At 55.7% G+C, this 16,184-nt stretch overlaps 4 protein-coding genes across 4 annotated transcripts; 1 reads left to right on the top strand and 3 right to left on the bottom strand.

Annotated features, from left to right (window-relative positions):
* Positions 1 to 697: 697 nt before the first annotated feature.
* QBC33DRAFT_103810 (PAS domain-containing protein) lies at positions 698 to 4,143 on the bottom strand. Its single transcript, XM_060421865.1, has 2 exons — positions 1,181 to 4,143; positions 698 to 1,079 (listed from the first exon to the last, which is right to left on the bottom strand). The coding sequence occupies exons 1-2, from the start codon at positions 3,959 to 3,961 to the stop codon at positions 870 to 872; spliced, it is 2,991 nt and encodes a 996-aa protein (XP_060282754.1). The 5' UTR covers positions 3,962 to 4,143; the 3' UTR covers positions 698 to 869.
* Positions 4,144 to 5,271: 1,128 nt separating this feature from the next.
* Positions 5,272 to 9,357, bottom strand: QBC33DRAFT_103807 (ARM repeat-containing protein). The gene is made up of 6 exons (XM_060421864.1): positions 8,850 to 9,357; positions 8,545 to 8,764; positions 8,313 to 8,488; positions 7,826 to 8,257; positions 5,695 to 7,766; positions 5,272 to 5,633 (listed from the first exon to the last, which is right to left on the bottom strand). Exons 1-6 carry the CDS (start codon positions 9,030 to 9,032, stop codon positions 5,426 to 5,428), a joined length of 3,291 nt encoding a protein of 1,096 aa, XP_060282753.1. The 5' UTR covers positions 9,033 to 9,357; the 3' UTR covers positions 5,272 to 5,425.
* A 787-nt stretch (positions 9,358 to 10,144) lies between these two features.
* On the top strand, positions 10,145 to 12,627 carry QBC33DRAFT_541370 (uncharacterized protein). Its single transcript, XM_060428153.1, has 3 exons — positions 10,145 to 10,926; positions 10,985 to 11,451; positions 11,524 to 12,627. Exons 1-3 carry the CDS (start codon positions 10,552 to 10,554, stop codon positions 12,251 to 12,253), a joined length of 1,572 nt encoding a protein of 523 aa, XP_060282752.1. The 5' UTR covers positions 10,145 to 10,551; the 3' UTR covers positions 12,254 to 12,627.
* Positions 12,628 to 13,354: 727 nt separating this feature from the next.
* Positions 13,355 to 15,561, bottom strand: QBC33DRAFT_559854 (inheritance of peroxisomes protein 1-domain-containing protein; the record flags this gene model as incomplete). The annotated part of the gene is made up of 2 exons (XM_060430006.1): positions 13,355 to 15,222; positions 15,285 to 15,561. 2 exons carry the CDS (start codon positions 15,559 to 15,561, stop codon positions 13,355 to 13,357), a joined length of 2,145 nt encoding a protein of 714 aa, XP_060282751.1.
* Between the last annotated feature and the right edge of the window lie 623 nt (positions 15,562 to 16,184).

The following is a 16,184-nucleotide window of genomic DNA, read 5'->3' as shown; positions in this document are numbered from 1 at the left end:
TGACTGACTGACTGGGGCCTGCCGCCTACGAGCTCGTCACCCCCTTGCAAGGTCGGCCGTAAGCCGCCCATCCCTACGGCATCCCCTGTTCCTCCGACTACGCATCGATAAAAAGGCGTCACTCCAGGGTGCTTTCCCTCTCACATGGGGTTTGCATGGATGGACCAACCCTTTTGACATGGCGGAACGTTGGCTAGAGATGATGTTAATAAGCTAATCTCTCCGATGACTTTTGGGCTGTAACAAGGCATGGACTTAAGCGGGAGGGCAGCCGACTCATCAGAACAAATAACAATGTTCTTGGTCATGGTCGTTTGTGGGATCGATAGTGACTAAAATCACCCCATGCTAGCCCGCTTCTGGAACGATTGCATGTTGCCCTTTGCTAGACGTAATTTAGCTAACTATATTGACGTAGCAAGACTGGAAGGTAGAAAATCATTCTATTCGAGCAGTGCCAAAAAGGACTGTGCAGACGTAACCGAACATAAACTATCATCGCTCAGCCGAACGTCTCCTGTATAAACCCCCTCGATGTTGCCGTTTTCGCCCCCGTGACCAAACCATAATCGGGCGGAATGCCCAACAAACCCAACGATAATGACAGTAGAGAACCTCGAGTCTACCTGCGTATGTGCGTCCGGGCCAAGATATTAATGAAATAAAGGGGCAGAAATATGGACAGGAAAAGTGCCATGGAATTCCCGCGGCACTGCCGAGCAAGAGATGTCATTCTGATCAGGCAACAGAAAGGGAAACGTGGTATCTCGTTAATCGAATCCGATAGAGGAAGAAGAAGAAGAAAAAATAAAAATAAAAAAAAGGGGGGGAGAGGCTTGCTCCTTGCTCCTGGTAGGGGAGAGGGGTTCCTAGGAACCAGTCTCCTGCTCCTCACGGATGGCCGTCATCTCCATGCTAATCCCGCCCAAGCCGCTCCCCCCCTCGAGGAGGGGCCTGCTCTGCGGCGGATTCGCAGGCTCACGCGTCAGCGGAGACGAGTGGATCGATGACCCCGACTGCTCGCTCTGGCCGTTATCGGTGCCGCCGCGGGACGAGTTGCGCGGGGAAACCCGGCCAGTCTGTCAGAGGGGAGGAAGGAGAAACATTAGCAAGCAAATATTGGCTCCGCTCTCTCAACCAGGGGAGGGCGACGGCGGTGTTAGGGAAGAGCAAAACTCACCTGCTTCGCCCATCTCAGGCCGCAGCTATTGCACAGATCCCGGTTCCCGCTCGGCCCCCTCCTCCACTCGGGCGTGTTGCGCGTGTGGCAGTTTGCGCAGTCGCGCACCATGTTGCCCGAGACCTTCCTCCTCTTGCGCTTCTTCTTGTTGGACAGCAGCTGCGCCAGCTCCTCGGCCAGGAGGCGGTTGACCTTCTCCATCTGACGCAGCTCGTACTGCCAGCTGGTGCATCTCGTCGTCTTCAGCTCGTCGAAGATGTTATCGTCCGACGCTAAGACGGCGTCCTGCGACCCGGGCGATAGGAGTCCACCGGTTGCTGCCGACGTGACGCCATTAGCGGCCGATCTATTGAGGGTGTTGTTGCCGCCGGATCCCGTATCCATTGGCCCGGAAGGATATGCCAATTCCTCCGAGGGGCCGCTTGTTGCCGGTACGCCCGATTTGCCACTGCCTGATGCCGCGGGTGCAATCGCCCTTGACGGCGCTTTGAGTAGTTTAGTCTGTGCGAGAAGGAATGTGGCGTTCGAGCCCTCAACGGCGTCGCCCGGGTAGAGTATGGTCTGCGCCTGCAAGACCTGGCCTCGCTTATTCTGGACCTCGTGCTTGCAAGAGACGATCTTGCCCTTCCTCGCCTTCTCTATCGAGCGGCCGAATTCGGGCCGCGACTCCTTGCGCATGAGGTCCTGAATGCTGGTGCCTTCCAAGTTCTCCGGGAGGAGGTCGAGCAATGACCGGACATTGGAAGAGACGAAGAGGAAGATACCCGAGGTCGACAACTTCGTCCAGATTTCGCTGTCTCCTATCCCACCGTTTGCGTCCAAATCTCTCATGTGTAGTGCGAATACAGGCCGCTTCCTGCCGACTAAGATGATGCACTTCCGTCCCTTGCCCTGCTCAACGAAGAGTGACCCCCGGGACTCGAACCAGGTGTAACCGCTCTGCTTCCTGCAAATGCGGAAAACGATGTTGACTGGACTTCCCGCGGCCGTGTCCTTGAGCTCTCTCGTAACCGGAACGATGTCCGAGGGATGGCAGATCGAGGACAGCGAATTCCCGATCAGATCCGCGCTGTCGTACTCAAGGACCTTCTTGCTGGAGGGGGATAGGTAGAGGAACAGGCCCTTGAGCGATAGGACATGGACCACGTCATCCATGTTTTCGAGCAGCATGTTATCCCAGGACTGCTTATGCCAATCAGACACAGAGCCGCTTGTGTGGTACTGCTGTAGCAACGTCGAGACGTCGTCGACGCCTAGGGTTTGCCCATTGTCGGGTTCCCACTGGCTCGAAGCCGGCGGCGTCCAGATGTATTGCCCAATATCGCTATGCATGTAATTAACCTTCACCCCGCCCGTGCCCTGGCCGGAGATGGCGTCGGGACACTCGACAAGATCGATCTGAAAGCCAATGAAATATCTGATCTCATCCGTGTCCCAGGGAATGGGGATCATGGTAATGAGATTCAAGAATGGCTTCCCCCCCTTCCGGTAGTTGATCAAGCCCTGTTGCACTTCCTTGCCCTCGGCAACCTTCTTCTTGATATTGAAGACGGCGCTGTTCTCGACGAACTCCCTCTTCGTGCCCGCCTCGACCTTGCCATCGGGGGCCTGCAGGAACCGGCAATTCTTGCCTATGATCTCATGCCGGCTGTACCCTGTCAAGTTTTGGAAATTGTCCGAGGCGTAGATGATGGGGCAGTCGTTCAGAGTCACGTCGCAGACGACAAATGAGCAGGACATGTCCACAGCGCCAAGCTGCACCTCGGGGTTCTTGCGCGTGGCAACGTACCACAGGGCCCTAAGCATGTCGAAGCCGCTCTTCGAGTAGATGTTCTTGTGTTTACCATCACGAAGGCTTGGGCCACTGGTCGCCGGAATAACGGCAGCTGGTGATGTCTGGGCAGTAGTAGCAGTCGGCTGGACCCGGAGGCTTTGTGCAACGGCCTGCGGTGGTGGCGACGGGAAGCCCGGAGCGCCTGGTATCCTCCCCGATAGAGAGGACGCTCCTGTCTGGAACGAACCAAGACCTTGATCACTCCTCGGATCCTGCTGGCTTTGAGGGGTGCGGGATTCATCGGCAGTGCTATACTGTTGCTCGACACCCATCATATCATTATTCCCTTCTAGGTCAAGGCTAGTCGCAGGATTTGTGCTCAGCGCACTGAGTGGGCCATCCTCCCCGGTCATATCCATAGCGAAATCCGTATCCACGGGGGCCAGTGAGTTGTTTCGAAATTGGGTTGGGAGATTAGAGGGGTTGAAGAGGCCCATAGAGGTTGGGTTTGGTGGTACTTGTCCCACATTAAGGTTCGAAAAAGCCATCATGTTGTTCATCAAATCTAAGGGATGGTTAGAAAAGCTCGGATCTGACATGGCCATCATGCCCGACTGAGGAAAGCCTGCAGGCTGGTCTTCCAGTCCGATGCCGTCTCCGATGCTCCCGAAGGTTCCTGGCAGCGAATCATCTCCGGCAGGGTTTAGGTTGCCGAATTGGAAGTCCTGGAGAGGGTCATTGGACACGCCAAACTCCATGAGCGACATTCTCCTGTCGCCGGCATCTTGAGGGATCTGGCCGGGAAATGCCAGCGGCACGCTTCGTCTCCTTAGAAGCTCATGAGAATTATCGCGGATAATGTCATCGAGCGACTCCCCTCCAATCATCAGTGTGTCCGACGCTGCAGACAAGGGGTCGTCGGGCTGGCTGGCATGCTGGGCGGCCTGGTCCGCCAGCTGTTGCTGGAGGTCTTCTTGCGAGACCGGAGGTCCGAAGAAGTTACTCATGGTGGAAACATGGGAGTTCCTCGGTTATCAGAGATGTAGACGAACTTAAGATCGATCGCCGGGATATTCGGGATGCGCAGTGTAAGATACAGGAAAGGTTGAGCTGAAAAGTGTGTTTGGCCGGCCCTGCATCAACACATACTTCGAGCCAGGCTTGCTCGAATGCGCAGTCGCAATGGGATCGGATGAACAGGTTGTTGGAAATCCGCTCGCCTAACCATCTGATACTGCGGCCTTGAGGGCTGACCCGATGGCATCAACGTGGTGAGGCCGAACACTCGACGGTGCACTTTGTGGCCACCCGCTATGCCGACGCTGCAATGGCACGCGATACGATAACGTCGTTGTACACTCACGGTGTCGGTTAAGGTTCTAATAGTTGAGGGCGACTTCCACACGGGCAGTTAACTGTATGTTGCGGCAACAAAATCTGTGACCCTTCACAAGTCCCAGGGTGTGCTCCGGCAATGTTGCCCCGCCCAAAGCTGCTGTGCAATCCCGTCCTGCGGAACCTTTGCTCCTGCATAACACCTAAGTGGGTGGGTACCTATGGTTATTAAGGTTCGCTAGTGCGGATAGAAGGATGTCTGCCCTTGAACTTTGCATACGGAAATGTCTATGGAGGTACTTATCACCGGTCCCTGAATAGCGACGTGAAGGAGCTTTCTTGCGATAAATGTATCTAGTTAGGTCTCTCGTGTTTCCTCCCGCGCGGAACTCCAAGCAGCTTTTCCTAGGTAGGTAGTGTGAATTTCTAGAGCATGAGAGCGGATGCACTTCGGCAGCTTAAACTTGGTTAGCGGGGCGAACGGTCATGAGGATGGATGGTGATACCCGTACGACGTACCTAGGTACAGTACAATACCTGCACAACATGGAACATGCCTATAAACCAATTGTGGGAAAAGATACTGTGGTGTGTGCACAGGCGCGGGGCCACCCAATTATCACCTCCCTACTACCATCCTCGCAGAGCCTCATCCACTGGGCCGTTTTCACAGCTGTACTTACTCGCATCCGTCTCATTCCACTTCTAGATACCCCGGGGGTTATCCCTCTCTTTGTTTTCGAAACAGATATGGGCCACACGTGGAGTGCGATGACTATCAAATTTCGAATAAGTCCTCATTTTCCCTTGTTTGCCTCGCGTAGGTAGTATGTGTTAATCCAGAACGTTGTGCACGTAAAACATAGTAATACCATGGTATCATCCATCAACATCTCTCCCTCGCTACTCATGGATCCTCTATATCCAGAGGCATCCGCCAGACCCTCCATGTCCCATCTGTCTGGCCTTGCCTTCCTCCTCCGAGTTTGAACTGTGAATAGCTTCCTTTGCCCTGGTTACATCGCCGCCTATCTCGATCTTCTGCGGTAGTCTTCGGTGCTGTTCCGACATCTGAAAAGAACGTGCCCGAAGAAAGCGATTCCCCCGAGCCATCCAGCGTATCGGCTGCATGCCTCCTAACCAAAGTGTCCTCTGATAACTTGCTGGGCCTCGGGGGAGAACTGCTGTAATAGTTGAATGGGATCCGTGTTCGAAGCTGTCAGCAGCAGCTTTGTAGCAGCAACAACCCGGTTGGCAGTCTGGTCAGAGAGGGACTCGGCCTCGAGAGCCTGAGCAACGAAGAAGAAGACCTTCTGGGCTTGGCTCATCACAGCCGGATGTTGCCTGGCAATGGCGTTAGCGGTCGGAAACTACCTAGTACGCGGGGTCAGGAGCGGATACTTACTTGTCAATCAGTTCGGCTAGATAGGCATAGGCATATGGCGCCGCCTCTTCATCGTTGGTTACGGGCAGAGTGTCAACCCACTGCGCCATGACTTCCAGAGGCTGTTGAACGGCCGACGAGTTGTAGTGGAGAATCTTTGCGATTGCAGCACAGGCATTCTCCGTGGCGTAGATGTTATCTTCGTTTCGCGCGTCGGGGAGCTGAGTAGCCTGGAAGAGGAATGGAATCGTCCCACCAAGGAACTGGGCCCACGCCGCCCCTCCCCGGTGGGCTGCGACGCCAATCCCGTATGCAGCCGCCTGCCGGATCGCGGGCGTCGGATCCTGGCAGCCATTTATGAGCGGTTGGGTGATGTAGTTCGCGTAATGGCTGCTCTCTGGCCCGCAGTATTCAAGGACGTCATCCATGATGCATAAGCCCCATTGTCGCTGTGTAGGATCCTGGGATGCGAGGAAGCCTTCGTACGTTTTCATGAGACGCTCAAAGGCGGGAAGAAAGGCGGCCCCGTGACTCTTGAAAATGCAGTGGAATGCCTTGTTCATGTCTGAGAGGAGCGTCTGATCATCTTCGATCGCGATCAGTATGTCTTCAGCCTCGTCCTCGACATCGTCGGCGGTCGCTCCCTCCTTCTCTTCGGCCCGCAGAGCCACACGGTCCTTGTAATCCTCGAGAGTAGAATTGACCGAATCAATGAAACGTTGCATATGAGTCTCGCTCAGGCAGCCTTTGCCCAGGACCTCGACAGACTCGTAGAAGCATTGGTACATCTCTGCCAAGGTGTCGATGGCAGGCTCGGCAGTGAGGACTTCCAAGAGCTTGTCCACTGTCCCGTTCCATAGGCCGTTCAGCTCGTTTGATGGGTTGCCATAGGCCTTCTTGTACGAGCTCAGGAGCTGCGGCACCAGCTTGGCAGATACAAACCGGACCGGATCATGGAAGAAGAAGGCCAGGCCAGGCAGGGCGATATTCTCCATTATTTCGGCGACATACGGCGCAAAGGAGCCCTCGAGGACCTGGGCATAGACAACCAGAAGCTCGATGGCCATGTTCTTGTCATCCATGGTGCTCGTCCGGATGCCGATGGTCTTTCCTCGCAAAGGAACCAGCTCCCACCCTTCTTCCTGCTGCATCTGTTCGATCTGGTCGTCGTCGTCCAAGAGCTGAATGTCGGCCTTGGCACTTGCGAGATCCAGCAGCGGGGGCATGACGCTGGGCAGGAATGGCAAGAATTCGGTACCCATGACACGGCACATTCGGCCCCAGCAGTGCATGAGGTATTGGGACTGTGGGTCGTCGGCGTCGGTAATGCTCCGCTGGATATTTGCAAGGAGTTGGACGAGGGTCAAGGCGTCGCCACCCAGCCTCTCCTTCCCTACCGCCAGAGCAATCAAGGTGGCGCACTCCATAGCCTTTGCACGGAGGAGGCGGAATTCCTTCTCGTTCTCGCGCTGGAGGACGCTCACCAGCAGGGGCATCAAGGTATCGTAGTATCTGCCAAAGGCTTGCTCTGCAGCATCGGCGATGGTGGCAATTGTCGACAGAGCCTGCTCCTGCACGTAACGCTTCTCGTTCTGCAGAAGCTGGAAGAGGTGGGACAACAACTCGTCCAGGTATGGCTCAAGGATGCTCTTCTCTGCCTCCTCGCAGAAGTTGACCAGGGCGGCGGCGGCGTGGGACTTGACCCGAGCCTCGGGAGACTCTAGGACCGGGATGATGGCCTTGAGGACGCTATCATAATAGTCCTTTTGTATCGTAGGTGCGAAGTCTGTGCTCATCTGGCCCAACGCATTGCATCCGGCCCACCGCACTCGGGGATGCGGATCCTTCAATGCCGGGATGACAAGGTCGAGGACCTGGTGCAGTTCACCAATCATCTGCTCCCGGCAGCCCTCCGAGATGGCAGATATGGCCATCAGAGCGGCGTGTCTATCTCTCCAGGCCATTGACTGCATCATGCGGGGCAGCCAGCCAAAGGTAGGGCCGAGAATCACGACGCCTCCCAGCTTGTTCGCAAGCCGGTCCATACATTGCTCGCCTGCAACGTGATTTAGGTCGCTCTCCTCCTGGTCCAACTGAGACTGTGGTTAGCGGGGCGGGCATCCATTAAGGGGGTCCCACAAAAGTTGCGTACATCGTCGGACGCCAACCATTCAGCAGCGTCGTCATCATCTTCTCCTAAATCCGTCATGAGACTCAGGCACTGGGTAATCATGTCGGTGGTGTAGGAACTGTCCTTCTTGCAGATTGAAGGGGCATAATCAGCAAAAGTAGCCATGAGTTCGAGCGCGTTCTGCCGGCAGAGATCATTAAGCTCCTTGTCCTGGATAACTGAGACGCTGAATACGACCAAGTTATGGAACAGCGGCTTGAACATCTTTGGGGCCGTCTCGGCGAGGTCGATCAGCGCAACGAGTGACTTGCTGAGATCGGCCGAGTCTTGAGACTCTTTGATGGGAGGCAAAATATTCAAGACCTCGGGGAGAAGGCCGTAGTATTTCACCTGACCCTTCTTGGACAGGCTGCGGAAGAAGGCCGCAAAGGCTTCCATGGCAGCGAGGCGGACCTGGAAAGTTATCAGTTGGGCTTGTATCGCAAGGAAAAGGGCAAAGGCCGCATACGGAAACCGAGTCATCCTTGAACCCGCGAGTGAACGCCTGGGCCACGGCGTCCTCGTGTTGCTTTTCGATAATCCCAGGGGTGGTGGTGAAGACACGGAACGCCGTCTCTCGCTTCCCAGCGTCAGGCGCAATACTAAGCTGGAAGAGCGCGGCCAGCAGATCTGGCCAAGAATCGTCTGTAGCCCGTGTTAGCATTGCGCAGTAGGATCACGAGCTGCAGTGAGAGACGGACTGTTCTCGGAGTATTGCCTCGCGATTTCGGCGACCGCATCGCTGATCTTATTGCGAACTGCTCGGTCAGACTCTGATGCGAGTGTTTCCAGCAGCTTTTGACGGATCACAGCAGCCTGATCATTGCTTAACGAGATGAACGTGTCGACGCTATCCGAGGTCGGCATCTTTCTTGTTTTAGAAGCGATTCGGCGGAATATGACAGCTGCGAACGAGCGCATCTGGGAAAAGAAGTTGGTCAGATTTCCTATGAGTGTGGCCGGTCAAGAAGACCAAGAGAGGGGTTCGTTGGGTGTTGCGGCATACTGAAGCATCCGTGGAGGCGGAAATCTGTTCAGCGAGTCCCATCAAGAGCACCTCGGGTCTCGCATTGCTCCAGTTGCTCTGGAGATGCTCTTCCGCCTGAGACCGGACATTGTTGTCGGCGGACTGGAGAGCCTGCAAGAGCTGTGCCAGCTCAGCATTGACTTCGGGAGGAAGCATAGACATGATGGGAGGCGTCAGAGGAAGAGGATGTCGTGAAGCTAGGTCGAGAAGCGGGCTAGAGAAGCGGACTGGTGAAGCGGAATGGGGCGCCTCGGCGCAAAACGCGTGGGCACAAATGCGGACGAGTTCAGAAGCTCGGAGCAACCAGGTTTCTTGCGGCCCTGAGATTCAAGATGACCATGCACGCGTGAAGACGGGCCGTTGCGACACAGTTTAAACTTGAAGACGGATTTGGACACAGAAGCTAAGGCAGAAAGGGAGGGTTTGCAGGAAATTAGGTTGTCAATATTTTGTGAGTTGAGTTGCGGCGTGGAGGGGTTGACTTTTTTATTAGTGGCATGAGAAACATAGTTACTAGCGGAGCCCAGCTGGCGGGGCCGAGACCCAATCCATTTTAGGTATTTCATTGAACCTTCTCACTTGCGTTCCCAAACGTTGCTACCTTACGACGGAATATCAGTTGGACCTTCTTTGTCTATCCAATATTCCCTTCCTTCAGTTTCCCACCGTATCGAATTCCAAATGATAAGGTACCTACATCTGCGACTAATACCATACCTACGGTAAGTAGGGAAGGTAGGAAGGATGGAAGTAAGGTGCAGGCAACAACCTACCGAACCTACCTACCTACCTACCTCACCTAACAGACTCCCCCGCAACCTGCACGAGGATAGTAAGATTTTGAACCAGTAATGTACTTCAAGACTTCAAGAAGTCATCGTGGAATCCGATCTGTGCAGAAAGCCAAAACTCCGCTTCCAGCGTCGGTGCCACAATAGGGTCGACATGGACAACGTAGGAGGAGCACGGGAAATTCCCGTTCGCTGGGCAATGCTGCCGCATCAGGCAATTAACTCGAGGCACCCAGGTAAGATGATGGAATGCAGTAAGCACAGGGAAAGCGCAGAAGGAGAGGGGGTCCTTGTCCAAATATGCCTTTACACGTGTACTTGCCAGTTGCCACTACTCTCTATATGAGTTAGATCAGTTATACGGATAACTCCGATAACTCCCATGTCTTTTTCCCCTCCTTGCGTCAACAGGGGCTGGTCACCAGACCCCGCTTCGCCTTCCTGGAGCTGGATGGAGGGGTTTCTAAGCACGGGATCCTTGGCAGCTCGTAAGTCGTAAGTTGTAGCCCACCTCCGCCGTCACAAATACCAACCTGGAGACCAAGACGGTGTTGGCTTGATGGTCTGCAGCTCAGCTCTCTCTCTCCCTTAATAGTCAGAATATTGGATTTCCCCATCTGCCACTCGATCAAGTCATCTTCGCCGTTCGAGATCCATCCATTCCGCGGTCCTACATCATGCCATTCAACCACATTACAAGCTCATCATCATATTGCTGATCCATACGCCGATCCACCTTCAAGCTCTGCCCGCGGCTTATCCAACTCAGCTCGCCCAATTGCCCTCCTGTGCGTACCGAGAGAACAAAACTCTTCGCCGCTTCACAGGTCTCGCCATCGTCCTGAACAACAGTCCGTTCAAGCGGCCATCACCCACCAATTCCTCCTGCAATGGACCAAACAGACCCGTCCTCCAAGGGCAGAGCTCCGAGCAATGGCTCTGGCTCGGTTCCTACTCCAACGCATGCTGGTCCGGTTGAGCGATCTAACTCTCAATCGAGCCTCCACAAGGCAGGCCATATTGCCTCACATCGACAGAGCTTTGCCGAGAACCAGAGGCATCCGCCACCCTCCCCACGGTCTCAGAGGCACCCCTCCTTCACCCAACAGGCTATCCAGGACCTCTTGAACCACCCGCCCACTAATAGACTGCCGAACCCCCGTTTCGCAGGCCGAGACTGGAGAGACATCATGCTCGGTGAGCTGGCCTCCCAAGATGACGTCAAGTGGGTAGACATGGACACCAGCGTCGAGGAGGCCACCATGGTCCGTATGCCTATTTGCGACAATCCCGGCTTTGACTGACCGAGATGCTGTATTCTAGACCTTGCTCCGGAACAACCCAAACAACGTCGTGCTGATACGCGAGACCCCCTCGGACAAGAGTGCCGTCTCCACCTTTGACCACAGTGACCTTAATGCCTATCTACTTGTCGTCGTGGGGCTCGCAAAACCTGATGAAGAACACGCGCCCAGCTATAGCGATATCGCGGAGAAGGCCCAGGCCCAGGCGCCGATTCCCTTGCGGGAGATACAAGTGCTGTCTCGAAAGGAGGAACTAGTCACACTGTCCACCGAGTCTACTCTCGACAAGGCGGTGGAGATCTTTGGGAGCGGGATCCACCGTATTCTGGTTGTCAACCAAGCGTCAGAAGTCGTCGGCATCATTAACCAGTTGAGATTGGTCGAGTTCTTTTGGAACGAGAGCATCAACTTCCCAGCCATAGATAGGCTGTACGGTGCTCTCCTTCGTGACCTGCAAATCGGGTCACAGGAAATCATCGCCATCAAGTAAGTCGGGCCCGGCATTTCCTCCCTCGCCTTTGTCGCGATACGTGACATGCCATCTAATCACTTGAACAGCGCCGATGCCCCGCTCGCTGATGCCCTGACTCTCATGCACGACGAGGGTCTTAGTTCGGTCGCCGTCGTCGACAATGGACTCAACGTGGTCGGTAACATCTCGACCGCAGATGTCAGGCACCTTACCAGCGCGGCGAGCCTGCCCCTTCTCAAGAACAGCTCCATGCACTTCATCTCCATCATCCTCTCCGAGCGCGGCGTTGAGAAGGGTCGCGACTCTTTCCCGGTCTTCTACGTCAACCCTTACTCAACGCTTGCACACACGGTAGCCAAGCTCGTTGCGACCCAGAGTCATCGTATGTGGGTTGTAGAGTCGGCATCGCCCTCCCCAAGCGCGCCGGCCACGCCGCTCCTCACACCGAGCCTGCCACATTCGAACACCAGTCTCGGATCGACTCCAGTGACTGGTTTGACCCCAGGGTCTGAAATCTCCCCTAGAACCTCCACCATCCTCATCCCGTCGGCCGGGACAGGCTCGGGGCCACAGGCGTCACCGCTGCCGGGCCAGAGCTTCTCGTCGGTGCCGGCGGCATCTTTTCCAGGTGCCCACGTGTCTGGCCGACTGACAGGCGTGGTATCTCTATCCGATATCCTCAACCTGTTCGCTCGGTCAACCGGGTTGCATCCCTCGGACCCTGGCGAGCAGCGCGCGCGAAGGAGGCGGAGTTCGAGCAGTTCGGTGCGGCCAAGCTTGGACAGCGCAAGGGCTAGTGTTGATTATAGGAGGTGAAAAGGGGGTGTCGAGGGACGAGGGTCGGAAGCGAACAAAATTGGGGTTATGGATGGCACGTGGAGCTTTCAAGATGGTTATTGCTCTCTTTCATCACCCGTCCTCTCATTACCTGCTCATCGGAGTTCAAGGAGCGGAGGCGCGTACCTGGGTTTTTGCATGCCATAAGATCAAGAGTTCAGAGTTAGCAGAGTTGGCAGCGTTGATTCTCGAGGCTATAGAAGTTTGCTTTCTAGGAGCCTAGTAACAGCGGGTTTCGCCAACTCTCTCCCCTTTTGTCAAGTCGTTGGAGGGTGGACCGGGTTGCGGTTGGATTTGCGGAGCTGTTAAATTTGTTTAGCACTTCATCTAATAGCAGATCCTTGATGAATCCACAGGTTGCTCTTGCTCGTGACAAAATCCAGGGTCGTTTCATTGGTATTACACCTAGCCGGTCCCACGACAAAGAAAACCCGTTCGCATCGATCAGCTGAGGCTAAGCAGGCCACCAGCAAAACACATTCCGGACTTCGTGCAGGGCTGAGGAATTTGCCAATTCCTTTCTTTGAAGGCCGATTGTTTTAAACCAACGTAGTTGGGTACTCGACAATCCAGTCGAATAGAGGGTAGGCATATCACGCCTCCCCTTCCCCCTTCCCCCTTGCCATCCTACCAAATCCGCGGCTCCTACAGAGTACAAAGCCGTCCCCATCCACAGATTGCCCGATACACGAATATCCCGGGGATTCGTTGAGAGAGAAGATACGGCCCTCGATAGCCCCGTAAACTCGCAACCCCCCCCCCCCCCCCCCCTTCCGCCATTCCATTTCCTGAAAAACAAAAGGGTACGCGACAATAACCGTCCGAAACCAGCCAGCCAGCCACTACCCGAAAACGCCCTGCTTTGCCATTCGTGGGAGATAGGTATTATACAGTTATTAATGGTACAACAAAAAAGTAAACATCTGCCACAGAGTGCAGTGCAGCGGCCACTCAAACGTGGTGCCAGCTCATGTCCTCGTCAAAACCCATGAGAAGACACAGTTGCAACGTGCTGGATACTCCAGAACCGTACACCGCCGAGAGCGGAGCGGCGTGTTCTTCGTGTAGCCGTGGGTCCTCCTAGTCGACCTCCGAGCTCCGGCCCCAGTCTGTGTCGTTGTTGTTTGGTCCCTCCCCTTGCTTCCATTGAACATTCTCATTTCCGGTCCCAGTTCCGGTCACGTCCCCATTGCGCGACTCCTGCCCCGCGACGTATCCCTCCGCCCCGTCCTCGTCGTCGTCGTCGTCGCTCGGGCTCTCAGGGAAGCTCCCCGCCATCTTCAAGTGCTCTCCGGTAGCGCGCCGCCGCACCCTTCTCTGCCCCCGGTCGGCGGCAGCGCAGGGCATGTCCAGGCCCAGGCCAAGGTCCTCGTCGGCGGCCCAGCCGCCGAGCTCGCCGTGGCCGTCGTCGTCCTCGTCCGACCAGTCCCACCGGACAGGGATCGTCTCCCCTCCCTCGCCCGTGCCGAACACGTACCCGCGCCACTCGCCCGCCGCGATCCGCGCCGCCACCCTGAGCATCAGGTTGATCAGGTGCGCCGGCGGGGAGAGCAGGATCTCGACCGTCTTGTGGACGACCGCCATGGGCAGGCGCCGGACGAGCGCGAGCCGGCTGCTGGCGCTGCGGCTGGTCGTCGTCTTGGACCGGAAGGGCTGGCGGGGGCTGAAGAGGTTGGCGGCGGGCGGGAGGGGGGAGAGGGCGCGGCGGCTGGGGGAGATGCTGCTGCTGGTGGTCGGGCGGTGGCGGGTAAAGGGGCGGCGCGTAAGAGCTGCGGATGTTGAGGTGCTGAGGTGGTCGGTTTCTGGGACTGAGGAGGGAGATTGTGCTGTTTCGTCTGCTGTTTCGGCGCTGCAGGTCGCGAATTCTTCGTCTTGTACGGAGGGAGGCGCTGAAGAGGGTTCGTCTCGGCTGCCATCCGTCGCTGCGATGGTCTGGGCACCCCACGTCTGTCGGGGTGTTTTAAGGGATACTGTTAAATCTGGCGTATCTTCTTGACATGTCGTTGTCTTCTCCACTTGAAGATCATCCTGTCCGCATGGGAACACCGTCGGCGAACCACCAAGTGACAGTGGTGGTGAAAGGGGAAGAGGAGTGATCGGTGATGCCCAAGACTCGATACTGTGAAACGAGTCTTGCGACTCGGTGGGCGAATTGGATTCGGGAATCTCCACCTGCGGCTCGGGCTCTTCCGTCTGCATCACTTTGGACGGCGGCGTGGTCAGCAAGGTTAAGCGTGGCGGAGTAGTGAGAGCACGGCTTGCTTGGAAGCCATTGCGTTTGTTCGGGTTCGGAATCGAGTCGGCAGCTTCTTCCTGTGTCGTGGATAGTGTATTTTCACTATCACTAGCGTCTCTCTCTGTGTTGCTCAGTCCGACCACATCATCTTCCTGGGGAGCCCGGTCCGGCGTGTCCAGCTCCCCCCCAGTCTCCGGTGTCTCTTCTATAGAAATTTCTAAGTCAAGCTTGGAAGATGATGTTGTATCGTCCACAACCTTATCCTGACACTCGGTGACATTCTCGTCTGTAGAAACGCGCACGTCGTCCGCTGCTGGTGCCTTTGATAGAGGCGCTATGTAAACGGGGGTGACAGGAGTCGGCGGCAATGACACGAACGATTTTCCAACCGGTGTCCATGGGCGCATCCTCACGGGGGTTTGAGGCGGGTCCGGTAGGTCGACGGAAAATGACCTGTTAAACGGGCATTCTGTCTTCTCGAACCTAAGCACTTTTTCAAGGACTTCTCGTAATAGCAGAGCGAGGCGAATGTCTCCATCGTCGGCGACCGGTACCTCGATTCTCCAGTATTGCGGGCGTCGTATTTGAAGGACGTATTTGCTCGAGGCTTCGTCAACGCACCAGCATTGGCTTTTCGGTAGGATGGGTTGTAGCGCGGATCCACAGCTCAGGAAGGCAACTGATCCAGGTGCTCGGTAGATGCGAAAAGGACCTGTTCGGGGTGTGAGAGTCAGTAACAGGACATTGGGAGCTGGTCGACGAAGCATTGCGTACCGCTTGCGATGGTCCTCTCTAGCTGGGATGACCAGGACAGAGAGCCTGGTTCAACCTCAACCGAAGAGGTCGCTGCCTTTCCCGGGCTAAAGATGGGACGAGGTCCAGCTTCAAAGGAAACAACTTTGGCGGAGGGGTGATTATAGAGGGTTTCGACGTAACCGGCACCGGCTTGGGATGAAGAGCTCGGCTGTTGCGGGGCAGTCGACAATGTCGGGGCTGTGAAGACTCGGCGAGGGGTTGGAAAGGCCGAGCCGGGAGGCCTTGAATATGCCATAATGGCCAGATGCAGTCGCGAATCTCAACTAGTCCGGACTACGTTGCAGTCAAATGGGAGAGGTGTGATCATGGCCGCGGCGTCTAAGTCTGGCCTCTCATGCCACCCAAAGGTCAGGTCAATGGGTCGGTTCGTCTCGATTCCATTCACTTTAGGGATGTTTTCATCGGCGAATGACCGGCCGAGGGCATGGAGAAGTAAATATTTGAAGGGGTAGCGTCGGATTGAGTCAACCCAATGGCTTGAAAGAAAGCTGCTGAGTCTCAAGGGGGTGGTCGCAAGGACGAATTTGATGGAGGAGCTTGGACTGGCGCGCGCACCGCACCCGGTTTTCAACGCGGCTGGCAGCACCCACCCGCCCGCCGGCACGCTATCTCCGCGTAGCGAGAACTGTCGGGATAACCGTTTCTGGGCTGAGTTACGTGTTCTCGGATTGAATCACATCCCAACGCCATTTCCCACAACATACCATCTCTCCACTAAGTTCAGAGCATTGCCTTGGGGAAGCTCCTTCAACTGAACGTTAAAAGCGAACCATTTATACGTCAACTCCGGCTGCTAGGATTTAGCCAGGACGGAAACGCGCTAAGGTGGGTACCTACAGATACATATGGACATACAAG

The sequence above is a fragment of the Phialemonium atrogriseum genome (assembly GCF_030411735.1).
Source record: "Phialemonium atrogriseum strain 8032-3 unplaced genomic scaffold QBC33scaffold_15, whole genome shotgun sequence".
NCBI lineage: Eukaryota > Fungi > Ascomycota > Sordariomycetes > Cephalothecales > Cephalothecaceae > Phialemonium > Phialemonium atrogriseum.
The sequence above is the reverse complement of the archived record's forward strand: the minus strand, read 5'-3'. Positions and strand labels throughout refer to the sequence as shown.

Bases quoted from the DNA above. Each gene is read 5' to 3' on its own strand.
- QBC33DRAFT_103810 (XM_060421865.1), bottom strand. From the start codon at position 3,961: ATGAGTAACTTCTTCGGACCTCCGGTCTCGCAAGAAGACCTCCAGCAA. The intron at 1,080-1,180 runs GTGAGTTTTGCT...CCCCTCTGACAG, and splicing joins GCCTGAGATGGGCGAAGCAG to ACTGGCCGGGTTTCCCCGCG.
- QBC33DRAFT_541370 (XM_060428153.1), top strand. From the start codon at position 10,552: ATGGACCAAACAGACCCGTCCTCCAAGGGCAGAGCTCCGAGCAATGGC. The intron at 10,927-10,984 runs GTCCGTATGCCT...GCTGTATTCTAG, and splicing joins GCGTCGAGGAGGCCACCATG to ACCTTGCTCCGGAACAACCC. The intron at 11,452-11,523 runs GTAAGTCGGGCC...TCACTTGAACAG, and splicing joins CAGGAAATCATCGCCATCAA to CGCCGATGCCCCGCTCGCTG.
- QBC33DRAFT_103807 (XM_060421864.1), bottom strand. From the start codon at position 9,032: ATGTCTATGCTTCCTCCCGAAGTCAATGCTGAGCTGGCACAGCTCTTG. The intron at 8,489-8,544 runs GTCCGTCTCTCA...CACGGGCTACAG, and splicing joins GAGGCAATACTCCGAGAACA to ACGATTCTTGGCCAGATCTG. The intron at 5,634-5,694 runs GTAAGTATCCGC...CGCCATTGCCAG, and splicing joins CTAGCCGAACTGATTGACAA to GCAACATCCGGCTGTGATGA.